This window comes from Equus przewalskii, chromosome 3, assembly GCF_037783145.1.
Source record: "Equus przewalskii isolate Varuska chromosome 3, EquPr2, whole genome shotgun sequence".
Lineage (NCBI taxonomy): Eukaryota > Metazoa > Chordata > Mammalia > Perissodactyla > Equidae > Equus > Equus przewalskii.
Genome location: NC_091833.1, coordinates 106707386 through 106735349, shown reverse-complemented (window position 1 = coordinate 106735349; position 27964 = coordinate 106707386). Strand labels below are relative to the sequence as shown.

The 27964-nt window shown below is 43.4% G+C and overlaps 1 protein-coding gene across 43 annotated transcripts in view; it reads right to left on the bottom strand.

Moving 5' to 3' along the window:
* LDB2 (LIM domain binding 2) overlaps positions 1–27964 on the bottom strand; it is a 359745-nt gene that overhangs the window by 115755 nt on the left and 216026 nt on the right. For 20 of the 43 annotated variants that reach the window (XR_011538276.1, XM_070613154.1, XM_070613153.1 and 17 more), the window contains exon 3: positions 8260–8343. The exons of the other annotated variants lie outside the window; for them this stretch is intronic. Coding sequence is in view for 19 of the 20 variants with exons in the window: in XM_070613154.1 (XP_070469255.1) it covers positions 8260–8343 (84 nt within the window). In the remaining variant the exon portion in view is untranslated. The remainder of the gene's footprint in view (positions 1–8259; positions 8344–27964) is intronic. 43 annotated transcript variants of the gene reach the window in all.

Below are 27964 nucleotides of genomic sequence, written 5' to 3'. Positions count from 1 at the left end.
CTCACCATTAGCTATTTCACACGAACCAGTTTTTGTCTTATACTTTCTGATATGGCTTCTCTCTTTCATAATTCCACCTTTCAGACCCCAATAATCCTTCCTGTTAAACTATATCTTTCCATTCACCTTCCATATCAGATATAAAGGGCCAATTAACCTTCCAGACGTGCCTGCTTTTTCCTTCTTCCACCCTCACCATCGCTCTGTTACCGGTCTAGGTACCTTCCGATAATCTCATTTGCTCCCAGTGGCCCACTGATATGAAGACATAAGTCCAAACACTCAATTTTGGAAAAGAAAAATCCTTAGTAATGTTGAAATAAAACAAAACACCTTTCCTCTTTATATATCACCTGGGTTCAATTTAGGCTGTGGCAAAAGGGAGAAGCATGGACAACTGAAGCCCATTGATAGAGGACAAATGTTTTAGGCAACAGATTCCACCCCAGTGATTCAGACTCCGCCAATTCAGAACCTAAGCTAATTCACATGGTAGTTAAGGTTTCCTTTTATAACAGCTGAAATTTAAAAAAAAGATTGGTTAGGTAGATTCGAAGTATAAGCAAGACTGTGAGAAGAGTGTTTTACCTACCTAAAAACAAAGAAAAACCAGGATGGATGAATTAAAGGAGGCCAATCTTGGTTAAGACAGGCAGATTCAGAATCAACAGAAGCAGGAATGTCTTCTATCCAGGAACATCCAGGGTTGTGGCTGATCACGTGGGCTGTGGAGTCAGGGAGCTCCAAGTTTAACTCTCAGACCTCCCACTTGGTAGCTATGACTTTGCCCTTGATCTTCCTAAGTCTCAGTTTCCTTGCCTGTACAATGGGATGATAACAGCATCCACTTCAAGGGCTGTCTTGAAGATAAGTAGAATGTGAGTAATTCTTATGAAAAGCACCCAGGGTGACTTGCAGAGGACCAAGCTGCCTCAGGAAGTGGACAACATCCAGTCTGGACCCAAGGTTCCTTTCAACACTTTTTATTGATTCTACAGATAGAATGAGATGTCCCTTAAGGTTCTCTACATCCCCAAATCTTGTTATTCTATGAAGTAACCTCAGCCATTTGAGGACTTCTTGTGCGTCAAAATGGAATACGTAAAATCAATAGGTTAATTACGAATACCTTCATTTTCCATTAAAGCACATCTCCAAAGAATGGCTTCTAAATTACTATGGCTTTCTCACATTTTAATTTTTTAAAAATATGCTTTGATTGGGAATTCTCTCTTCCTTTTCTCTCTTTTTTGTCTATTTCTCTGCTTACCATCTTGATATAGAAAAATTCAGTTCTTAAGGACTGTAAATTCCATATCAACTGTGGAATATTGCCTCATTCTTCTCAACCCTTTCCTCCTTTTCCATCCTTATAGTTGGATTACGTAAACACACGCTTTGCCATGTGACACTGCAGAACCTTCCAGGAAAACAGGTAGAGCAAACTTCCCCGTTCCATTAACTTTTGGGCTTAGCTGTGTGACTTGCTTGGTCACAGGAGCGTTAGTGGTTTGGCATGGCCTCTTGCATATCTGTCATCTGCCCCAATAAGAATCCGGCCTGGGTAGCCACTGGCCCCTGAATGAATCGGACTTACAGGCTGCAGTCAAACCCTACCAATCCCAGCAGAGTTACAGCTGACTTCTAGACCCAAGAGCAAGAAGTAAATATTTGTTATTGTAAACCACTGAAGGTTTAGATTTGTTATGCAGCATTATCACAAGAAGAGCTAACCCATTTCCTGGACTATCAAGCAAAAAAAGGCTGAACTGAGCTGTACCACCTTCCTCTGGTTCTCTTCTACAGGTCACATGATTACAAGCAACAGACAATAAATCAGGCATTAATAAAAAGGGGAAAATGGTGCAGCCACTTTGGAAAAGAGTCTGACGCTTCCTCAAAAGGTTACACATCGAATTACCATATGGATTCAGCAATTCCACTCCCAGGTGTCTACACAAGAGAGATGAAAACATATGTCCACACACAGACTTGTACATGAGTATTCATAGCAGCATTATTCATAAGAGCCAAAAAATGGAAACAATCCATATATCCACCAATTGAGGAGTAGATAAATAAAATGTGGCATATCCATACAAAGGAATAATATTTGATCATAAAAAAGGAATGAAGTACTGATACCTACTATAACATGGATGAAGCTTGAAAACATTACATTAAGTGAAAGAAGTGAGTCACAAAGACCACGTATGATTTGATTCCATTTATGAAATGCTCAGAATAGGCAGATCTGTGGAGACAGAAGGTGGATTAGTGATTGCCAGGGGCTGGGGGAAGGAAGTAAGGGAAGTGACTGCTAATGGGCATGGGGTTTCTTTTGGAGAGAGAAGAAAATGTTCTAAAATTGATTGCGGTGATGGCTGCACAGCTCAATGAATACATTGAAAACCATTGAATTATGTACTTTAAATAGGTGAATTGTGTGATATATGAGTTCTATGTCAATGCAGCTAGTATATGAGAAAAACTAAAAGAAAAAGGAAAAATCATTCCTGAATAGTGTGCACAATAAGAGATGTGTGGCCCCTGGTAAATGATCACCTTTGCAGAGCAAGGGGGCCCAGGCTGCGCACTGTGATGGCCCTTGTGCCTACGTCAAATCGGCCTTGATGCCTTCCCTACTCGAGGTCATCTGGATGGAGCCCAGGCTCTGGAAAGGCCATCAAGTTTCCCCTGATCGGACTGTACTCTGCAACCCCTGACATTCCACTCTGAGTACGCCCATGTCTTTGTTCCCGCCACTTCTTTCCAGCACCCATCTGAGTGCATTCTTATTCCAATAGCAATACTGTGCTCAGACCCTCTCCTGAGTCCTTCCCTGACTCTTAGACCTGCCCTAAGAGAGGGAGAAGGCATCCAACGTGTATTTGTGTATTTGCAGCCAGAGTTAGAAGACCTCACAGGCTTACTCAGCTTTCTCCTACACTAGCCTTACGCTCTAAACATATTCCCATTTCTATTGTTTTCTTTCTCACAGTGCACTCTAATTATGGCTCACTAGTCTGTTTTCCTTAGTCAAAGGTAAATCCTTGAGAGACGTGACTATTTCTTGTATCCTTAGCACTCTACACAGCATCACAGCACAGAGCACGCATTCAATATAAGTGTAATTAAAGCAACTGATCTCAACTGTGGAGGCACAGCCACCTTCAAAGGCAGACGGTCTCGTGTTATACGTGAAGAAGTTGAGTCTCCAAGAGGGTTAGGTAGCTTGCTGGAGCCCCACAGCCAGTAAGTGTTACCACTGGGACCGAAGTTCAGAGCTCCAACTTCACTAGAAGTGAAGACACTTCAACGAGGTCTGCTGAGAAACTCTGCAGCAGATGAAAGTGCCTGCTAGCTATTCATGCCACAGACTTTTTCTGGGAGGAAAACCTAGTCCAAGGGGTGTGCCCTCAGGCAAGAAGGCACTTTGTCCCTCCTTGTCTCATCTTTCTTCACTTTTGCAGCTTGGTGAACCTTCTTGCCAACTGGTACCAGGAAAAACAACATAACCCATCATGTGGTCATCCTCCATGGTGATTAATACCCGTAGCTTCCTTTCACAGGTCTGGAGGCCAAGTGAGAAAGTTACTCCAGAGCCTGGTAAACACTATTCAATTTTTTTTTCCTTGACAGTAGAGCTTATAAGCTGATTTGAAAAGTCTTAAGAATAAAGTATATATACAACACAAACCCAGCATTTTTTTTTTTTTTCCAGAACTAGGGTTGTGGGTTTTTTTTCCTTTTTTTTTTTTGGTGAGGAAGATTCTCCCTGAGCTAACATCCATTGCCAATCTTCTTTTTTTTTTTTGCTTGAGGAAGATTAGCCCTGAGCTAACATCTGTGCCAATCTCCCTCTATTTTGTATGTAAGATGCCTCCACAACATGGCTGACGAGTGGAGTAGGTCCACACCCAGGATCCGAACCTGAGAACCCAGGCTGCTGAAGTGTGTGGAACTTTGACCACTTGGCCATGGGGCTGGCTCCCAAGCCCAGCATTTTAATGCAAAAGACTATATTATATTTAATTGCACCTCTCAACTCCTTTTTTTCTTCCTTAAAATTTCTCTATTTTTTTTTTTAACTGAAAACTCCAAATCGCCTTGAGTTTTTTTTGAACCCAGCCATGGCTGGAGCAATTTCATTTATATTTATAGCTAAATTCCAACTGCATATACTCTGCACATGATTAATTCACAGATGAAGTGCTCTGAAGTTTGAATGTTCCGAGTAAGTACAAAGCAGGGCAGAGTTTAAAAATGGCAGCTGAAGCCAATAATTTGAATTTATAAAAAAAATTCAGAAATCACAGACAGTCTCTGGTTTAAAAATTAATGATCCCTTAGAAAACTACTTTTTTATGTAGAACAGGAAAATATTAATCCTATGTTAACTAGGCGATGGCAAGAAGCCAAATCTCAGCTTCAAATTTCATTTCTTTATATCTTCTCTTGGCATAAGCCTAGTAGGAATGTTACCCAGAAGCCTCTACTGTCAAGAGGGGACTACAATATAGGGCTTTCAGGGTAAACTGAAGTCAGGATTGCAAGTCCAGCTAGGTTTAAACTGGGAATGAAATGCTTCATTCTTCATGATGAAGTATAATTTTGCCCTAAATGTCCCCTGTAAATTATACAACCAAAGTCTAAATACTCTAATGTGTTATAGACTTTTCATTTTCCTTGGGTTTCTGAACATGCAGATATGTTGGCAGAGATTAAGAAAGAGAAAACAAAGAATCAAAGTGTTTAACAGATTTCTCTTACACAAAGAAGAGCCAAACCATAACACACCTCTACACTGGGGTAGAGTAAGTTAGTCTAAAGGGTGCATTCTTTTACTCTTTCTTTATTACAGATGCATCGAGACCTCCCAGGAATCGTGGGAGCCACTGCAGACCCAGACTGCCTGGATCCCAGCTCTACCACTCACTAGCTCTTAGCCTCTGTGCCTCGGTTTCCTCATCTGGAAAATGGGGATGCCAACAATTGTGCCTACTGCATAAGTCTATGTAAAGGGCTTAGAACAATGCTTGGCATATGAAAACACTGAGTCAATATTAACTCATTATTATTATTATTACCAGAACTTAGAGATCGGCACAAAGTACTAAAAATTAAACTAATAATGGAGGCCAGGCTCTCAATAGACCTCAGAGGTGAGGGTTATTTGGAACAGTATTTTAAGGAATTTATGAAGCTGGTGGCTATAACAGAGAAATTACCTGTTTTTAAGAATATTTATCTTTTCCCTTTACTCAGTAGATTTCTGGTGGTGGGGTGGTGTGTCTTACTTTGCCCCCAATTCTGCCCTTAAGGTGTCCCCATGTCCCGAATCTTTCTGAGATTGCTCCTTAACAGGGAAGAAAGCATTCTCCCCTTGAGAGAAAGCTTTTCTGCTGTTTAATCAAACTCAGGAGTGCTTAGAAGCACAGTCTCTGGAACCAACATGTCTAATTTCCAATCCTGACACTACCACTTACAAGCTGTGTGACATGAGCAAGTTTATTAACCTCTCTGTGCCAGGTTTCGCCATCTGTAAAATGGAGATAATGATAGAACTTACCCGATGCAGCTGTGTAAGGGCTCGGTGAGCTAATACATGCAAAGCACTTGGAACTGGGCCTGAAAAGTAGTAAATTCTCGACAGCACATTTGCCATTATTATCCTACACTTCCCCATAGCTGGCGGTTTGCTTGGTGCGATTCTTTCATTCATCCAGTAAACACTTATCGAGCGTCAACTACATGTTGGGGTTCATACTGTGTGTTGGGGTTGCAAAGAATCTACATTCAGGACAATTTCTCTGAAAAATATGTTCAGAAGGAGAAAAAATTTTCCAATTCTTTCCTGTAGTCATTTACACAGTTTAAAAACAATATGTTCTGGAACTGTACTTAAAACATTTAATAACCGTAAACAGATTTGTGTCTATGTTTTAAAATACCAAACCCTCAACACACAACAACAGTTGGTATCTTGCTGGGAGCACTCAATTGTGACATTTCTCTGCAAGTGGACACATTGACAGACACCCGCAAGATTATCAGAGCCATCTCCAACGTGGCCCCGCCTGATATTTTAATCTATATGTTCCCACAATATTGTCATGCAAACGTTCACTCTCCTTTCTCCTAGAAGAGACAACACTTCCTTCTCAAGTCAAGGTTCTACTTCCCAAACCCAAATGTAAAAGCCCTTCTAGAATCCTAGTTTCTTCTTTCCTAATATTTACAGATGATCACATTTATGGGCAATTCAGTTTTTGCCGACTTTCCTCTCACTTTCTTCTTATGTCCTTATATCCCCTAAAGTGTCATATATTCATTTTTGTCAACTCGATTGAAATAAAATCAAACTTTGCCTGGAGACGTTGGGAGGATCTGTCTGTCTGTGTCGTTACCTAGTTTTGAGAATGACTGTGCGATCGAGGTTTGAGGAAGATGCGTGCTGCCCTTTCAGACCCCGCCAGGAATCCCTCATTCGTTCACCCACAGGTCGTTAGCGGCCACTCTGAGCCGGGCACTCGTCTTACGGCCACAGTGGGTAAGGTGAGATTAGCATCAGGTGGGACAGTACCTGAAACAGTTGTCAACTTCATCAGGATTTCATCGCAGCTCTGCTTCTGGGGCTAACCAAGTATTTATTTTAAGCTCGATTCTTTGCTTCTACTGAAGTTATTAGTGCCATGAGTAAATTAAAATGCTTTAGATTTTCCATAACAATTTTCACATGCTGCTCCAGGAAACCAATTCCAGCCAATATTCCCCCTGGGAACAACGGCCTGGAGAAGAGCTGCATTGACTTCCGAGTTAACACAGGGACACCCAGACAGAGCTGCCTCACTCCCTCAGCGAATCCTCTTGGAGCACAGGGTTATTTGCATCCTGTCTTTTTTTTAATGTCTAGGCCTAAATAAAATATGAACTGAAGACATTTACCCCAAATCGTGGGATGTAGACCAAGGATGCGGTCTTCCCTTGGTGTTCCCATGGCTGGGTGTAATCACGGCCTTATCTTCCTCTGGGCTGCGGGACCCACTTTATTCCCCGAGGGGGCTTGGTCCCTCAATCCCGACCAAAGAATATCAGTGAAACACACGGTTTTCCTTCACTAGGAGATGGCACGCCATAGTCAAAAGGTGTCATTAGGATGCTCGTTCCCCAGAAACCTCCTCATTAGCCACTGTATCCAAAGAATGCTATGAAGGCTGTACTGTCTTTTTTTCAAGTATAAAGAGTAATTTATTTTACATGTTAGCAATACACACCCAAAGCATCTGAAACTAATGAACCTTGAAGAAACAAAATACCCTCTTCAGAACTTAAAAGCCACTTAAACAGATTGGTTTATTCCAGGACAAAGAACTAGAACATGAAGTTTGAGCTCAAAGACAGTGCTTTTTTGCTGAGTGAGAAAGCCCTGAACAATTCTGAGCTTCCGATGGCCAGGCTGACGGATTTTTACCCTGCCCTGGTCCTAACAGAGACTTCTACCATCCTGGGGGGCTGAGGGTGGGGCCAGCCTGCACAGACACAGCTCTGGAAGGCGAGGCTGAGATGCTGAGGTCATCCCAGCCAGACCTCGGGTGCTACTTCAGGAGCGTCTCCAAACCTCTGCCTGTCCCTGGGCTTTGGGAAAGCAGAAACTGCTCTAATGAAGCCATATTCAAAACACACCAGGTGTGGAGCGGGAAGCCTCAGGAACTCCCACTTTTCCAGGAAACGAGGCTACTCCGGTGGCACTTGATTATCTTCAGCGTTCCCGCGGCTCCCCCGAGGAAGGATCTTTATTTTTAGAGGAGCCTCTGTTTGCTGACTGTAGGGAAAGGAACACTCAGGAGGAGCTATTAGCAGTCACTTGTTTCAGTAAACACTGAATGTAACATATGCCTCTCAAGTAATGTGTATCCAAACATACAATTTACAAATAATTAACATCATGTTAATTAGTCACATTAATTTATGCCACTTTGTGGAATTATTTCCTCAGAGTGTTTAGGAACGCTGCCAGGAGCTTGAGCCAAACAGTGTGAAAATGTGCTTGAAGTTAGCTGTTGTGAGTGGCTGTGAAACACAGCTTGAGCAAGCGGCTGCTGGGGCCCTGCAGCTGACTGGAAAGCGCCCCGTCTTCCTGCTCCTGTCTGTGAAAGCTCGGTCGCATCAGGTGCCCCGCCACCTCGCCTCACTTGCACCTTCTCTTTCACTTTCAGGTTTCTGCAGCTCATTGCCGAGCGCCACTCTCCCCCTCACCAAACATCCAGGACCAGGTCCGTGCAGGTGGGGACAGCAGGCGAACTGTGATGAGTTCCTCGTGCAGTGACGCTGTGCTGACGACTGGCGTTTGGTGATTAAACAACAAAATGAAACAAAACGAAAAGTGGGGATTATTTCTTGTAAACAGAGCTCTGAGAACGTGAAATGGCAAAAGTAAAGTGTTAATGTCTCCACATCAAGGACGATCCGCACAAAGTCTTCATCTGTCTGAAGTGTTGGCGGCCCCACAGAGATGGAACTCTGCCCTTCTCAAAGTCCTTAAACTCAGGGAAACAGGATGGCTCAATGCAACAGAGCAGTGGAGGAATAATAAAGACAGACATTCAGAGAAAACAGACTTTGTAGACTTTGCAAACAGAGTACAAATTTGGCAGGGAAATAAACAAAACCAGCCGATAAAATACATCAAGGTAGGAGAGCTCACAGACGGGGGACTTGGGCTCACTTCAGTGGCTGAGTCATGGTGGGAATAAAATGGCTTCGAAACACCTGGCTCGCCACGATTTAAGAGTCTGTGAAATACGCCACGATTACTCCTTCTCAGATCCAGACACTGTGATCGATGAGCCCGGAGGTGACTGTATCTAAGGTTCATTTTATCAGCGTAACGAAATTGATAAGTAGAGATGAAATTCAGAGCCCTTTTCTGAACTTCACAGTATTAATTCTGGAAAGCCCCACGCAAGTCCTGCAAACCATTGACCACTCTGTTCTGGGTGATGGTTTTCCAAATGGGTTGATGATTCTAACTCGATCATAGATAGCAAGACTAAAAGCCTATAATCAAATAATACGCCCAAGGTCCAAATATTAGTGCAAAGAACTTGCATGAAAACTTTATGCAGACAAGCATTTGAGTGTGAGAGCGTTGACCAATGTGAGGAAAGTATGGGCATAGAAGGAACCGGAACCCAGGAATCTCTCTGGAGACTCTACACTTTAGTGAAAACCAGAAGATTAGAGTATCAACATGATTCCTTCTCTCCAAATCCCTATTTTATCTAGTTACTTGCAGAATGGGTCGTTGCAAGCTGCTCTACCCCAGGCAAATCATGGGAAATTTAGAGCAAGAAGAGATAAAATGCTGAAGACTCTAGAAGGACACTGAGTTTAATAATCTGGTGGGAGAAGCAGGCATATGCGTGAAAAAAACAATATAAAGCACAATATATGCCAAAAAAGTCTGATATAAATGCCAAAAATGAGGCCACAAAATGTGTTGTGGGACCCAAACGAAGCCATGATCTATTCAGAAAGTTACAGAAATTTAGCCCAGAGAAAGTTCTTTTCCTCATATGTGTTCCTAGCTGTGTAAGAGAGAAATCCTGAGCTTTATTTCCAGTTGGACACATTGATATGTATAAGTAGAAGGTATTTTTTTCTCTATAAGAAACCCTTGATTCCTTGGTATGAGAATCACGTTTAGTCTATAACTTCCCCCAAAGTCTTGGTTAATAACAATATATTTTAAGTGTTGCTTTTTAAATTTTATTTAGGGCCTATTTGATTCACTTTAACTTTGATTCAATTTGGTTCTCTTTAATATTTATCCAATAACGTTTCGAAATCCCAAAGATGTGAATACATGAAAGCTCTTCCCTAATGTCCAGGAAACCATTGAGAATATAAAAGCAGCAAAAAATCATCCTAGGGTTTAAGGACGTTCTGAAACTTCAAAGGGATTCGAATGAAATCTGCACCTATTTTGCCCAATCTGAAATTGCACTCAGCGGGGGAAGCACTTCTCCACATGCAGAAATCTGGAAATGCATTTGAAAAAATAGATCCATATTTTAATTAAAAGGGGCCATTCTGAGCCCAGCGTGGGGAAGCGTGGCATTAATATTTGCGACACTAGCCATGGGGGACGAGGGGCAGAGAGGGTCTTGCATCAGCAGCAGGAAGTCAAAGTGGATCCTTCTTGAAATCCAGATTCACACAGACATTAAGGGGTCTGTTCTTGCTTCAAAGTGCTCCCAGAGACAAGGCACACTGGTGGCAGGTCTAGGGACTCGTCAGGGGAGCTACGGCGGGATCAAAGTTTAACTAGGATGGTGCTCCGGGAGAGCAAAAATGCTCATGGATGTAGAGATGGCAGGCCTGTGTGTGTGTGACAGCCAGCAACGGCTCCACCTTCCCACAAACACATGAGTAAGTGTCAATCCACAGCTACACAAATTTTAAAATGAGTATAATTTGCTCAACAGACTTCAGAAATGTTACAGTCTACTGAATACCGATGGCATTCATTGGCATTATTTGTTTGATAGAGTATGACAGCTGTCAAACAGTCCCATATTTGGCATTTAAGAAAAATGCACATATTCAGCCAACTTGCGGCAGCAAGTCCTCAATGCCGTAATGTGGACATCAGCCATAATGGCCGGTAGCCAGTCCCCACAGACTCAGTGCTGCTGGGTTTACGGACGTGGATATTTAAAATGTAACAGGTAAAAAAAAAATCACATTTGTGTGCATGAGTCAATTTTTCTATATCAAATGGATCATTTCTTTCTCTTAAAGAAAGTGTTCATTGTTCTGTGAGGAAAACATCTTTAAAAAATGTAATCTGAAACTAACACAGAGACGAAGAGAACAGTTTAGCGGTTACCAGAAGGGAAGGGGGTGTAGGGTGGGTACAAAGGGTGAAGGGGAGCATTTATATGGTGACTGACAAATAATAATGTACAACTGAAATTTCACAATGTTATAAACTATTATGACCTCAATTAAAAAAAAAAGTTATCTGGTTCCTAAGGGCTTGGTTTCCTGTTGCCTCGACTTGTTTGTTAACTGTTTGTTGAAGCAGGAAGCACGCCCTGATATTTCAGTGTTCGGTACCACAGGACGGAAGAGCAGGGAGTCAGCAGGAGCATATGGCATTTAGAGCTTCTGTCGCCCAACCTTTCTCTGCTCAGTGAGGAAGAGGCCAGGAGAAGTCAGGGCAGAGCCGCTCAGCTTAGACGTTCACTGGAGCCGCATTGTCCAATATGGCAGTCTCCAGCCACAGGTGGCTGCTGAGCACTTGCAATGGGGCTAGTGCCACTAGGGAACTGAATTTTAAATTTTATTTAATTTTATTAGATGTAAAGTTAATGAAGTTAAGTTTAAAAAACTGAAGCGGTGCAAAATACTTTAAATGTATTTTAATACCTTATTAAATACAAAATATTTTTAATACATTAAACACAAGTTTATGATGTTGGTAGGATTACATTTCCATTTAACTATTGCATCACAAAAGATAACACTGTTGTTTTCTAGTGAGCATGTCAAGTACACGCATCCTTTCTACTATTACACATAAACATGCCGGGCAATGTGTGCTAGTCCCTGTTAACAGATTGATTCTGCTTGAATGATTTTTTCTTTGCACCGTACAACATTGGAATTTGTTTATTTGAATATTTTATGCAGACAGCCCACGTTACAGGGATTCCTATGTAAACCATAATTGGGAATTAAAATAATTGCTCTAATTATAAATTATCAGGTTAGATTCCAGTTAAACCAAATTAAGTATAGACAAATTTTTAAATCTAAAATGCTAGTACTGATGCAAAATCCAGGGAAGAATCACAAGTCAGTTCTACAACCAGAAAAGTTAAGAAAAAAGAGATTAGAATAAGGACCATCACAACTTTCAAGAGGAATGTCGACTGCAATTTATTGCAGCAAAACAAAGCTGGTTGTTGTGTAAGAAAATTTTAAAGTTAACAAATTGAACAATATAAAGAGATATTTTCATTAAATATATAGTAAATTTGAAAAGAAGTTTTTTTCCCTAACATTCAAACCAAAAATGTTACTAGAAAATGTCGTTCCTAGGATGTAGTTACTAGAAAATTAAAAATTTCAGCATAGTTGGCATAATATATCTGTTAGATGGTGTCATGGTGCCAATAGATGCTCAATCTTCAAAATCTGTCCCCAATCTGCTCCCACCGCTGCTGTCACCCTATGGGCATTGCCCGTCACCTCTCACTTGCTCTAAGTCAGTGACCACCTAACTGGTCTCCTGGCTTCACTCTGACCTCCTTGTAACCCATTCTCTACAGAGTGGGCAACAGATCTTTTAAAAATGGAAGTCAAATTTCTCATTCCCACCACACTTAACAAAATATGAAAAGCCTGCAACAAGGCCTATGGGCCCTGTATAAATTAGCCACTGTGGTCATTTCTAACCACTTTTCTCCCCCTCTTTCCCAACCATCCTGGCCTTCCTCTCATTCTTGGACTGTATCCAGCTTGTTCCATCTCAAGGCCTTTGGATTCACCGTGCCCTATGTCCAGAACACTCTTTCTCAGCTCTGTACATATCTGTGGATTAAACAAATAAATGGATGTAGGGGGAGGGGCAAATTGGATTAGACATTGCAATTTCATCCATCTATTCAATGTTTTAAGCATTCATCCATTTATTTCAGCAAACAAGCATTATTCAGTTCCCACTAACCACCAGGCACTAGGCTAGGAGTTAGGAAGCCAAATGTTTTAAAAACCTTCTAAGAAATAAAAAGGAAATGGCTTTTGTTTGTGTTTTCTGTTCTCTCAAATTTTAGGAAGACTAAATTTATCTACAGCTAGGTCATTGCAATGATTTCATGTTATCGGTATGTTGAAAAAACAAAAAAACAGAACAAAAACTAGGGCTCCACTTGATGATGTCGTAAGCAGAATATAAAAAGTTAATGATGTTATGTGTCTTGACCTGGGTTGGAAACAGAGACCAGAAACTCCAATCCAATCAATAGGATGGACGAGGTCAGCAGAGCAAGATCCTCTTGGGCAGGGGCCGTATCTTATTAAGTTTCGTATCCTCAGTGCCAGGTCTGAAGTAGGAATTCAATAAATTCCTGCTAAATTGAAATCATCACTTACATAAGCCCTTAATAAAGCTGTGAATTCCTTGAAGGCAGGGTCTGTGGCAGGAGGTTTCTGCATCCTTGAGGCCTCCCATGTACCAGAGTCTCTGTAATTGTTTATGAGCATTGTGGCTAAAACCTTAAGTCCTAAACGTATCAGGCACATGACATAAATATGGGAAACAGGCCCCGTGCGTGACCTCAGAGAGCGACGGAGGTTAGGAGGCTGGGAGAGTGCTCCCTATCTACAGGCCGCTACGGCAGATCTTCACTTGCTTTCTTCCTAAAAGTCTGCAATTTAGATTTTTACTTTAATTTTCTGATTTTTAAATATTGGCAATTAATTCAGAATGTTTGAAAGCACTTTTCAGGACAAATACATAGGCAGGCCACATTTGGCCCACTGGCTGGTCAGACTGTGACCTTGGCGTTAAGAAAAGGAGACGGGAATAAATATTTTTTAAGCATCTCTCCATGTAGTGTGCACCGCACTAGGAGCTTTTCATTCTCCATCTCCCTAGATCTTCCAGCATCCCTGAGTAATGGGTATTATTAGCTCCCTTTACAGATGACAACAATAGGGCTTAGAGGGGTTAAGCAGTTCGCCCAAGTTCACACAAGCAGTAAGTTGGTGTGGTGGGGACTGAAAGTCAAAGCCACTGATCTTTCCAACATATTGGGCTGCCTTCTAATTACAGATACCAGACCAATTCCTAAACAGGGCTAAAAAACAGTCCTCCTACTAAGAGGCCCACCAAATGGGCCTGAATTCTAGGATGGGTCATCTTTGAAATACGAACAGGAGCACCACCTGGGAAATGCTCTCCGGAGAAAAACACGTTCTTACGTACGTCTAGGTTCTGCTGTACTTTCAAGTGCGTAAGGACCAAGACTGCCTTTAAATATGAAAGCTGTATGTGTAGAAAAGGTCTGAGATACCGTTGGCAGTTTGATCTGTCTGTCTTTGGTTTGCAAAGGCTCATTTTGCAGACATGTGTTTTTGCTTAGAAATGCGCAGAGGTGGATAAATGACTAGATCAGCATCCCCCGAGCCAGCTCCATTAACTTTCTTGGCATGATCTCACCAGTCAAGTCAACATGACTTAAGAGTTTATATAACATTTTATTAGGCTTTAATTCCATACTTTTCCTGAATTTCAATGTTCATCTGTCGGGTAGAAAATAAATGTTACTCGTGACTCAAAGACCAAAGTTTTCTAACTTTAATTTGTTTTTAATTAATTTATTTGGCTAATTATAATTTTAAATAGGCAGGAGGAAGAGAGTTATGATTTCTGAAGGAAAAAATTGTGTGTATATATATACATATATATCAATATATCAAACTCCAGTGGAATCAGCCTTCTGAGAAAACTAAGTGGACAGAAGTCCAAAGTTCAATATAAAAAAGAAAGTAGAATCATTTTACTGTGATCACGAGTCATGTGACTCTCGTGATTATATTTGACTGGCTTTGTCTTCTGACTCCTAACCTCTTACTTTGTAATCTTTACCAGACTTTTAGTCACCATGTAGCTTAGCATTCTCTTTTTTAAAAAGTAAATAATACCACCAGAATTCAATTAATTGAAAATTTACTGTTTGTACAAAATCGTTAGACCAGTGGATCTCAACAAGGGACTATTTTGTTCCCTAGGGGACAATTAGTAATGTCAGGAGACATTTTTGGTTGTCATGACTGGCGTGGAGAGGGGGCGGGGGTTGCTGCTGGTGTCTAGTGGCTAGATGCAGACTGCAAGACCGAGAAAGCAGGAGATGAAGGATGCCCTGAAGATAAAGAGAATCTGCAGGCATCTTTCATCTCAGAGGGAGAAGAAGCTTCACATTCCTCCTGTTTCTCTGATGCAGACATTTTATTTTGCAGTTCGATATTGTCAATGCCTCCCCCAGTTGTAGAGAAGGCATGAAATTTGGGAAGGATGAGTTCAAGGTACAGATTTTGCACAGGCCGCCAAGTGGTTTTAGGCAAGGTCTCTAAGCTCACTGAAACTCAGCTTCCTTACTTATAAATGTGGCTGAAGATGCTGATGATGCCTGCTTATCTGATCTCACAGGATACTAAGAAAATTAAATGACATAATGCCTATCAGGGTGTATACAGAGGTCACCACCACCACCACCACCATCCAGGAGAACTAAAAATGCCCATGTGGAAGCAACATAGTTTCCTTTTTCATTCCTTCATTTTTTAATTTTATTTGAGGAAGATTAGCTCTGAGCTAACATCCACCACCAATCCTCCTCTTATTGCTGAGGAAGATTGGCCCTGAGTTCAAATCCATGCCCATCTTCCTCCACTTTATATGTGGTGTGGGATGCCTGTCACAGTATGGCTTAATAAGTGGTGCGTAGGTCTGTGCCTAGGAACCGAACCTGAGAACACTGGGCCGCCAAAGGGGAGTGTGAGAACTTAACCGCTCCACCAGTGAGCCAGCCAGCCCCCCCCTTATTTTTCATTAATTTATTAGCAAATGTTTATTGTGCACTGGCTACATGCCAGGTGACCTGGTATGTTCTGGGGTTATAAATATGAGCAAGATATCCACACTTCATCCCTTTACTGCATCAGTTCCTACTCTCCATTATCTTATAATTGTTGGATAGAACAAAAGAAACAAATTCGGGGATAGAGGATATAGATGAGGTCTGGATTCCTCATTTCAGAGTCCTTTTATAACCAGCGACCCTCAGAGAAGGACACAAGTAAGATAGGAATGGCTAGAGACATGCATTGGGCTGGGTTGGGACACAGATTGCATCAATCAGTCCAAGTGTGGCCCAATCTGAGCCAGTCACAGGCTCATCCCTTTCTGGAAGCACCAGCAAGAAGCCATCGTCTTACTCAGGATTATGGAGAATACTTCCACATGACAGCAAGATTCCCAGGGATTCAAATTTAATTCCCTTGAGGATTTGTAAATAGACTTCTGATTTTAAAGCCAAATTACACCCCGTCCTTTCCAACCTTCCCTCCAACACCCTGGAAGAATTACTCTGTCCCACCTCCCAGCACAGTCCCCGTCACAGTGCTTTGAACATGACTCCTCCCATTGTACCCAGTGTGTATGTGTGTGTGCATTTCTATATTTAATGTATCTGTCTCCATTGCTAGATGGTGAAGCAGGGAATGAAAGGAAAGGAGCAAACACTGTTGGAGAAACAGCCTACTATATGCCAGGTGCCATCCCCATGTCAATGGTTCTCAACTTCAGAACCTTTTGGGAAGCTTTATGGAAATATGGAGGCTGCATAGCACAGTGGGTCAGAAATGGACTGAATGGGGTTAAACCCCAGCTTCCACTTACTAGATATGGACCTTGGGCCAATTACTCAACCTCTCCATGCTACAGTTTCCTCATCTTTGTGGGGATGATAAAATTACTACCTCATAGGATTGTTGTGAGAATTAAACAAGATTAATTTATGCAACACACAACAGTGCCTGGAACCTAGAAAGTGTTTGCTGAGCTGCTATTACTCCTGCTGCTGCTACTATTTTTATCTTGTCATCATCACCCCTCTCATTACAGAGGCTCTTGGTACCAGCCCAAATGCATTCCGTCAGTTTCAAGGAAGTAGGGCCCAGGCATCAGTACTTTTTGAAATGCTCCACAAGGTTGAGAACCACTGACTTAGCATGCAATAGGCACTCCACAGTGATTGAAAATAAATGAATGATTGAATGAAGTGAAGACCACATGCCACTGAAGAGATACAGAGCAGAACGAGCATCAAGAGAGAATGAGAACCAGAAGGATCTGTAAGAAGTAAGTAAAAAGTCCAGCTCTGTAGGACATTAGCAGAAGAGGTCATGGAATCTTCTCTGAGAACTTTAATTAATGGGATAGATAACATTCATTCTTGGAAGCTGTCGATACGGATTTTATCCTTGAGCCAAAGGAAGCTCTGGGTGAACTCTTGGTCCCCTTCTAGCCTTTCAATCATTTATTTCTCCCTTCTACAAAACACAGGTAGAAGGGGAGAAGGTAACTGACAGCTAGACAAGTCTGGATTCATTCTATGGAAGTTCTCTTTGTGAATATTTTTCTGTTCACATTTCACCCTACAATAGTTTGGTTGCCCCCACTCAGGCCATTCCTCACTGCTGTGCCCATTCACTCAGAAAATACTCACTGGGCTCTGGCCCTTCACCACATCCCAGCTAGTCTGGGGAATTAGAATCTTATTGATCTTTGCCCCAAACCCAGCACAGACGATGCTGAGTAATCATTTACTGGAAGATGAAAATAACCCAAGCAAAGCTCAGTGCGACGGCAGCTCAACCATAAGCATGAGACGTCGACTTCTGAACTCCCCGTCCTCCCATCCCTGCTTTTCGTAAAGCCCACCACCTCTCACATAGTATCTTGCATAAATTAATAAGCAGTGAAAATATATCATCCAATCATGAAAAACGGTGAGGAAAATTTTAAATTACACTTTATGTTACACTGTTTTATTTTCCTTGAGTAAAAGGATGATTTGGAACATTCTGATAACAAACAGCAAAGAGAACCCCTACCTTCAAGATCTGCTACTGACTTGCTGGAGCCTGGAAGAGAAATCAAACCACTCCACGCATACATTTCCTGGAGTCAAAGAATACAGAAAATAAAGCTTTTCTTCTAGGCAGCTGAAAGAACTTCCTTTTGTATACTTTGGTTCTCACAGTTTTCCTTAAAAGCATGTGTGATTCTTCTCACTAAGGCACAAGGGTGCTAAATGGTCTGCTCTAATGCGAATTACAAGTCAAAATGAAAGATGAATGCACTATCCTGACTTGGGTGGTATGCTGGTAAATGTTTAACAACTGGCTCTCTGGAAACACAAAAGCCCTGATTTGTAGTGCTCGTCAATTTCCGTGGTGTCAATACTCCCACCGTGGCTGATTTCAAGCTGTGAACTGGACATAACGGAGAAGAGAGTTGGGAAGAGAGGCTCACAATCAGCTGTCCCGAACTGTTGCCAGCTGGCCCAGAACACCACTGTCTAAGCTCCCAACCCAGCACCTCCTCACTCTCACAGATATGAGAGGGGGTGACTCTCACCTCCTCTGGACCACCTTCGTGACATGTACAGATATGGCTTTGGAAGCTATTCTATTACAAAGCATAGTGCATGTTTCCACGAAGCTCCTTGAAGGCAAGATGGAGGCCCTTTGTGTCACTGGTGTTTAGTACACTGTAGCTAGTCAATCAACTGCTGCTTCTAAGAAATATATACATGTATTTGCAACTTAAGATCCTTTAAAATAAAACTTACGAAGTCAGAAAAAAGTTCTCTTTATAATGCCTGCTTAGACATGTTCTGATCCACCCTGTTTTTGTCCTGATATATGATCTAAACCTTCTAGACTGTCAGGTTGCTAAGAGTCAATCATCAGGTAATTCCAAGGAGTAAAATCTTTCCTCAAAGACCACACAATTTCCTGAGTGATAGCTATCACCTGGGAAAGCCAGTCCAAGCAGTGACCACCAGATGAATACAGACCAGTATGAGCTATTAACAATTTCCTCCCAGCACTCTTGGCAGACAGGTAGCATTGGAGGGACAAAGTGACATTAAGTTTTGATAAAAGGGGAGAGAAAATGAGAATTGGAAAAGATGTGGAACATAAGGGGCAGGGACAGGATGGCAGGGATAGTGGGATGTGTGAAGGAGTCAGGAACGCAGCAATGAGGAGCTGGGTGGGAACCAAGACCCTCCTTGCTGATCTGAACTAGAAAGGAATTCTTGAGTTTCCATTTCATCTGTTACCAGTGAGTTTCTTATCAAGAAAGACCACCCAATACCTCATCACTTCCATAGCTGTGTTTTTTAAAAATCCCCACTATTCAAGTTCGCATTCCTGGGCTGTTAGTCCTTCCCACAAAGCATGGACACTGGCCCGTATTTAATTCTCTTCTACCTCTTCCGGCCCTTCAAAGGCCATATAATAATGGAGGCAGAGCAGATACACACTTGTTATCTCTGCATGACTCCAGAAATTTCAGACTGCCTTCTCCACAGAGGCCCCCAATCTACTGTGCTGTGCCCCCCGAGTTCGGCAGTGAAAGTTAAAATAGCAGGAATGTCTTCATGAAAAGAATGCCCTAAAATAATCCACCTAACTCGAATAGGCTCTTCCTTTTTCCATTGGAACTAAGGAGCTAATGAAATAACCACATGGCAATGCAAGCAGGAGATGCCAGGATGCTACTCAGTGCAGACTGACCAAGCAACCAGAACAATGAGATCAAAAGGAGACTGGAAGTACGGGCATCAGGAATTGGTGAAGAGGCTGCTTTGGAAAGGACTGCTGTTTTCATATGCTTCCCTACCCTTTTCCCAGGGCATGGGTTTTGCCAACTTTCAACCCTGAGCCTCCAGAGGGAAGCCTCAGGGACATGGAGATTTGTGTGGGTGTGTGAGAGGAAGATTTGCCCTGAGGTCACTGTACCAGTCTTCCTCTGCTTGGTATGAGGGACACCTCCACAGCATGGCTGATGAGTGGAGTAGGTGCACACCTAGGATCCAAGCCTGTGAACCTGGGCTGCCAAAGCGCAGCACGCGGAACTCTAACCACTCAGCCATGGGGAGTGCCCCTGGAGATTTTTAAAGCATATTTCTGGCAGCTGGAAGACACAGAGGACTGGAGGCTGACCACGCCTGAGAAAGTTAGAGAGGATCGGGTATCAGAGTGTGGCCCTGAGAAAGGGTGGAGGAGACTGAACGCCTGTTGCGTAGCAGCCAGGAGAGGGCAGCTTGGTTGGGCTGGGCCTGTATCCTGGAGGCTGTGGGGACAAGTGCCATGTGGGTGCTTCCTGTGAGCCAGATGTGCAAAGAGAGAGTGGTGTGGATCCTACAGAGCTGTTCTGCAGGCATCGGCTAAATGCCAGGGCTTAGGACCAGATGCATTGACCAAGGTCAAGGGAACCTCAGGAGAGAGGGGCCAATGGGGAGCACACAGGAACCTCCAAGGCACCCCAGGCGAGAACGACTCTGCCTTCCTCATTGGCTAGACCTGTCCAGGGTCTCCTCTTTAAATCCTTGCCAGACCCAGACCCACCAAGGCACCCAGCCAAGTGTGAGCTGTCCCAGCACTCCGGCTCACTCCCCTGAGACCTGGAAAAAGAGCGAACCAGTAGCTGTACATTGGAGGAAGGGAGAAGGTGAGCGGGAGAGAGTAGAAAGCAGCACAGTGCTTTCCTTCCTCACTGCAGTCTTCCAGTTTGAATCAGTTCTGAGCTGCGAGGAGAGACGCTCTAACTCGAATTCAAGCTTAGGCTGTTACTTTAGTATTAGATATTCTAGTTACCAAATTGAGTCCATGTTTAAAACTTCAAGTGGTTGAATCCTACTTGAGAATGAGCAGAAAAGATGTGGCTAGTTTTCTCCAAGGACAGAGGGAGAAAAGTCCCTGTAGTGAGTTGAATAATATAGCCCCACCAAAGATACATCTGCCTGGAACCTGTACATGTGTCCTTATATGGAAGAAAGGGGAGTTTGCAGATGTAACTCAGTCAAGGATCTCAATACAAGATCACTTTGGATTAGGGTGGGCCCCAAATCCAACGACAAGTCATTATAAGAGGGAAGAAGGGAAAATAGACAGAGACACAGAGAAAAAGCCATGTGAAGACAGAGGCAGAAAACTGAGGGATGTGCCTACAAGCCAAGGAATGCTGGCCGCCGTGTGAAGCTGGGAGAGGGGCATGGAACATTCTTGCTCAGAATCTCCCCAACCCTACAGGCACCTTGATCAGACCTGTGGCCTCAAGAAGTGTGAGAGTACATTTCCGTTGTTTTAAGGCACTGCATTTATGTTAATTTGTTATAGCAACCACAGGAAACAAATACAGCCCCACACTATTTAAAGAGATGATGGACAAACAAAATAAGGTCGTGCCGTATCATAAGCCACAGGACAAGCTCAGACCTTGCACAAGATGTGGATGTGATTTCTTTCCCTGTTCTGGCTCACATGAGGCAGTCAGTAACTCAGAGATGAAGCCATGCCAAGCCCGGAGGTGGCCCCAAGGTGCTGCTTGAGGCCTAACCAGAGAGCCAAGGGGCAATGCCTAGAAGACCAGGAAGCCTCATGCCTGAAGCTGCCCTCCCACCTGCGACCCCGCGGCAGGGGCGTGACTCCTCCCTGAGGCTCCTTTCCTGCCTCTGGAGGAGAGCAGGCTGCTGCCTGTGGACCCAATACAGAGGAAGGCAGTTTCCTGCCATGACAGCAGGCTGCCGCTGTGCTGTTCTCCAGCTCTTGCTTCCACTGTGCAGACCCAGGCCAAAGCTTGGGGTTCGTGCTGTCTCTGGCTTCACCTAGTATTAGGTGACAGTTTTATGGAGAGGAGCTCTTAGAAAGAAAATCCACAATATTTTGCAAAATCTAAGAAATGGAAAGACTTGGAGGTTTTCAAACAGTCACGAATTGGACACGTGCCAGTCCCAAAGCAGCATGGCTATCTCCCCCCTTGATTTGATTTTGACAGAACAGGCAGGAGTTGTTTTCTGACAGAGCTTCATTGTGTTTTAAAAAATGGGAGGAAAAGGCAAGAAAGGCCCCTTATTCCATCCACATTGCTTGGCTACAGGACTTTCCTCTTGACTGGGGGCGGGAGGCTTGGGGTGGGCATATGCAGCAGGTCGCTAGTTAGTCCTCCGCACACTAAGTCTATCTCAGATTAAGACCCTCCTCCCAGGATGTCTGGGAACGTCAAAGTTCACTCAACCTCATTTTAATTCAGTTTGTAGAGGAGTAAAGTGATGCACAGACAGGGTGAGTGATTTGCCAAATGACACACAGAGACAGCGAGAAGACTTGTGTCACAGCCCAGAACTCTCCCATCTTTAGGCCTGGCCCTGCTGAGTGTTGTCAGGGTGACCTGGAACTAGTATCTCCCAGAGATGAGAAGACATTTTCATCGACCAGGAGGTCTCCCGACTTTGCTCCCCAGCAGTGGGAGGGGAAGGACAGTAGCGTTCCTTGAACCCCTGTACCGTGTGAGCCCTGGGCTACGCACTTTACTGGGGTATTCCACACTGCCCTCCTGACAAGCCCACAAGGTTACCATTCCCATTTTAGGGCTGAGGACACTGAGGTCCAGAGAGGAGGGACAATTTGTCTGGTTTCCAGCAGACCTGGGATCTTCTGATTCTCCATTCGGTGCTCTTTCTACTACACCCGCCGCGTCTGCCCCTGCAGAATGGGCAGGAGGCAGGAGCAAACAATAAACAACGGCTTGGGCAGCAGAGCGGGCTCGGCTCTAACTCGCACAACTCACAGAGGCTCACTTTCCCTCCTCTGGGAGGCTGACCCATGGGAGGCAAGTAAGTTTCTTCTTGGGGAGCAACTGTCGAGAGAGGGGCTGAGAAGAATTCAGAGGCCATGTTCAGGCCTGGAGAAAAAGGGTGCTGGGATCGATTAGTAGCGTCTGCCGGGCCGAGTTGAGGGAGTGGAGGTGACTGTCCTGCACACAGTTGTCCCTGGATGGGCCCCAGGCTCTGCATCCTGTGTGCACTTTTATGTTTCAGAAATACACTGCAGGTCACAGCATGTGTTTTAAGGCCAATCACCTTTGTCTCACTGTGGGTCTTTGCTGGCCTTTTGTACCATCCGGCGCTCATGCGGGATGATGGTCCAGAAAAGTGGTAGAGGAAAAGAAATTCAGTCCATCCCCACGGCTCATCCGTTCAGACCTTCAGGAAGATAAAGGCAGTGGTCGCCCTGGAGCCCAGGAAGGGACCTTTTTTCTCCCTTTGCTCCGCTAAGAGTGCCTGTGATTCCAGAACATTGCAATCTCATCATTCTCTGGCTTCTTGCCTTTCTTTACTTCTGTTTCTCTCCTCTTTACCCATCCTTAAAGGTCCTTGTGCTTCGCGGAACCTTTCAAGCCATCACAATATCGCTCTCCTCTGAAAGTTCTGCCCTATTCTTTGCATCTGACAACCCATCATATGCTACCATATGATATGTCTTGTGTTTGTGGTTATTTCAGGCTTCCTCCATATGGGTTTATGTAAATGATGTAGCAGAGGGAACTTTGTTCTCAGAAAGATTTGAGTCTGAATCTTGCCCTTTTTAATTGATGAGCTCTACTCCCAGGGGGTGTGTCTTGTAACCTCTGTGAGCCCACCTTCCTCACCTGTAATGGGGTGGCAATATATGCCACACTAGGTTCTGCAGGTGATTAAGCAAAACTATGATGCAACGAACCTCGCATATTGCCTAGCACAGAGTGGGTACTCAAAAGTGCTATTCGGAAACAGTGTTTGTGCATTAGAGGGTGATTTCATAACACTTTGAAAATTGCAAAAGTATGGTAATGAAAATCATTACAGGGCCAGATGCACATGGGAGATGAGCAGAAGAGTAACATGCTCAGGGCAAAGAAGATTCAACTCATTTAAGGGACTCATGAGATTGTGAAACCCATGAAGATTCATCATGTGCTGGGATGGAAAGGGCACAGAAAACCTGGGTTCCAGTTCTGGGATTTGGGGATAAGACTGGCAAAATGCTACACAATGTTTTCTTATTTAAGATTAACTTCAGTCCCTGGGAAATGGGGACAACCACACCTACCTCAGAGAGATTTCAACTAATTAAATGGCATAAATCACATTTAGTGTCTGGACTAGAGTAAGCGTTTCAGTAAATTAAATCTACAGGTGTTACTAATTTTTCACACTCTCTACCGAATGCTTGGCTTTGCAAAGTAAGCCTCGGTTTTCTCATCTTTAAGGTGATAAGCATAATATTTTTCCTATCTCATTCAAATGAGATATTTTGACATGCAAGTTTTGGGTAGAAATCAAATCCTGGAGAAATTTGAGCTAGAGTTATGAACTGTCTTCTCGTCCCTCTGGTTTAATGTAAACGCCTCTTCTCATAGTAGAATCATGGCTGGAATGTGTAAGAGACTGATCAACGGTCTTTGCTGAATGTTGAATGAACAATGAAGATGAACAGCTACCATTTACCGAGTCCCTACTAGGAGCCTAGTACTGTCTTAAACACCGAGTGGTCACTCTCTCATTTAATCTCCCAACAGCCTGTGTGACCTGTGTAAGCAGCGGACGATATCTTTTAATCCCTGTCTTGCAGCTGATGAAATGATAATAGCACTCACTCTAGGCTAGATTCTGTGCTAAATATTTTACAGATATTAATTTACTCTACAGTTCTGTGGTACTGTGGTGACTCATGCACGGACCCTGGATTTGAATTCTGGCTCTTCCACCCCATCTTGGGCAAGTTATTCACTCTTTGGGCTTTAATTTCCTCATATGCAAAATAAGGATAATAATAGCACCTACTTTATAGGATTACTACGAAGATTAAATGAGTTAATACAAGTAAAGCTCTTAGGAAAACTCCTGGCATATACTAAGTGCTCCATAAATGTTAGATATTACTAGAATTATTATCTCTCAATGAATAAAACATCAAATGAAAAAAATGATAAGTAAAGGACAAAGTACACGAATGCAAAAGATTCACAAGCAGGCTCTAAAACCTGCTTCAGAAGGAGCCTGGACACATCCTTCAGCTCCTGTCATCATGCATGGTTTGAATCAAAAGCGCTAGCTGGCCACTGTGTCACTGCGCCGGCCTGTAGCCTCCAAGTAAGTGCTTCCCAGCAGGAAGGGTGGGCATCCCGCCCACAGCAGTTCCCGCTCAGGTCAGACAGACTTCTCACTGAAACCCATCCCAGGTGCTAAGATGAGGGCAGGGACAGGCAGTGGCCTCAGGACCAGGGGGTGTTGGCAGATGTCGCTCTGGAGGAGAGGAGCACTGTGTGGCCAGCAGGCCCAGTGGCTGCCTCTCTGGGCTAGTCTTATCCCCACCCAGGTCTTACCAGGTTCTCCAGCACACAAAGATGTGACTGCTTATCTCTCAGAAACCTTGGAAGCTTGTTGAGCTTCTCAGGGTTAAGTGCACTCTACCATCGGTGACATGGACAGGAAGTAGACCAGATGCCACAATAAAGGACAGCGTGTGAGAACTGTTACAGCCAGAAGGGACATTAGAGATTTTCTCATATGAATGATTTCTATCAAAGAACGAGGAAAGTAATGTCCAGAGTGGTTAATTAACGTTCCCATGTCAGCGTCAGAGCTGGGACTCAAGCCCAGCCCAGTGGCTCCCTTGTTGAATCTCTATGTTGAACCCCAGTGGAACGGCCCACTTACCTTAACACTCTGTGCTTCTCCCATGGCCGTTTCACAGCTGAGGAAGCTGAGATGCCAAAGGGTGAGAGCTCACCTGCCTGGCCTGAGGCACTTTGCAAAAGCTTGAAATAGGAGGGTATTCCACCCAGCATCTGTCTGACCCCAAAGCTAATGCCCTGAGCAACTATGTCAGTTGTTTCTTAAGCTGGGATTTGTGGAAGTGTTTCTGGGGTTTCAGGGTTTTCTTCAAGAGCATTTTACATGCTGTGTGGTTGTGTTTAGGATAATCTAAAATCATAACACAAGTGCTTTCCGGGTCATCCAGATGACCTATGAATAACAGGGCACTGAGATGTGGCTTCGGAGGCCGGGTGGATTGAGGGTTTACGGCGAATGGTTCCAAGAGTCTAGTTGACAGTGTTTAACTTTTAATGCAGAGTCCCTCAAACTGGATTTGGAGGGCCCACAAATTTCTTATGTAGGATCTGTGGACTTCAAATTAGAAAAATACTGCATGGGGCAGTATTGATCTCCCAAGTCAACGGGGGATCTTAAAACAGCAGTGGGCTGGGAAACCAAACAAGTCCAGCCTATGGGCCTTCCCTTGGGCACCTGGTCTGCACCTCCGTGCTCTGTCCAGGGATGGTACTGAACCCCAGTTCCAGCTACACCCAGCCTCAAACCACTCATGCCCCTTAACTGGACCTGGAGAAATCCTTTTGTTTCCCAACACTTGGACTTGAATTCTTATTGCACTTGGTTATGATTTAAGAACAATGACATTATCAGCAATCAGTATTCCTTGAGTGTTTTCTATGAATCTGATAAATGTTAAGTATTTTACATATATTAACCCATTTGATAATTATATAAGCCTATGGTTTATATATATATATATATCAAGTTTACTTTACTGATGAAAAATTGAGGAACAAATAAATTAAGTTGTTCTGGGTCACACAAAGAATTCAAGATTTGAACCCAAGCAGATCCTTTTCTCTTTACCTGGAACAACAGGGTTTAGAACTCTCATCCCTTCAAGTTCGAGGTGTCCATGCTAAGCCCCGTTTATATGGAATTGACCTCCGTAAGGGAGGAAATAGAGATGAAGAGGCTACCGGGAGCCATGGCATCAGAAACTAGGTGCTTAGGAATGAGTCTGTGCTTAAATCATTCCCCTCTCACGTCAAAAGCAAAGTGGAAGGAAAAGCACATGGGACTGTAGAAGGAGCACCCCTGGGAATGGGGAGACCTGGATCTCTGCTTCTGCATCTATAGGTAACTAATATTCTGCTAGAAGCCTTGCAGCTGGAAAGGGTCTTAACAGACGGCCTTGTCCAACCCGCCCAGTTTATAAAGGAGGACACACTAAGATGCAGAAAAGGTGACTTGTTTAATGTTGCATGGCCATTTAGTGTGAGAGCCAGCCCTGAGACTGAGATGGTGGCCCAGCTCTTGCTTCACTACCTCTGGACTGGCTTCTAGGCATATTCCCTACAGCCCCATGGCTCCCTGGGATCCGTGAGACCCAAGCTAAGCATCCGTATGTACTATTTTCCCTCCTTCTCTCCTGATCATCATTGCAAGCACAGTCAGATATTGCCCATTGTGAGCCTGGATTCTTAAAAAAAAAAAAATGTTCTATACAAAAGACATTATGGATTGAAAGTTTGTGTCCCCTAAAATTCATATGTTGAAATTCTGACTCCCAGTGTCATGGTATAGGAGGTGGGGCTTTGAGGAGGTAATTCGATCATGAGGGTGGAGCCCTTATGAATGGGATTAGTGCCCTTCTCTCTTTCTGCCATGTGAGGATTCGGGAGAAAGTGGCCATTGGCAACTAGGAAAGGGGCTCTCACCAGACACCAAACCTGCCGGGGCCTTGATCTTGGACTTGCAGCCTCCAGAACTATGAGAAACAAATTTCTGTTGTGTACGCCACCCAGTCTACAGCACTTTGTTATAGCAGCCTGAACTAAGAGCAAAGGACACAGGGATTTAGTTCAGGTAATTCTCACTTGTGGTTACAAATGCTAAACCATTATAAGATGGCACAAAGAAAGAAATGATAGATAACATAGGATCAGAGAAGTTTAAAAATATTCTTTATATGTAAGGAGCTTAGAACAGACCCTGGCACATAGCAGGTTACCAATGTAAGGTTAGTAATAATGATAATAATTATAATAGACATCATCATCACCATCATCACCATTACAATTTCCCATCCCAGATAAGAGTATCCTACATAATAGTATTTTTTCAAACATAGGTTGGGATCTATTAGGGTTCATGAAATCAAATTACTGGGTCAAGACCAGCAACTTGAAAAATGAAATGGAATAAAACAAAATGAAATAGAGTAAATTAGAAAGCTATCAAAATGTATTTCATATAGTAAAAGGATAATTTCATGAAAATTCACATACGTTTTTATATGGGTATTTGTGTACTGAGTCATGTGTAAAATATGTTTATCACAGTGAATAATGGTCAAAATAGCTTGAAAAACACTGCTGAGCAGAGCACTTGTGCAGGAAGACCCAGACCCTGGAAGGGCGTGACTACACTGTTCCCCTCCTGGGCAGGGGTTTGCCCTGAGGGAACTCCTGCCCTTATCCGGCCTGAGCTCCACC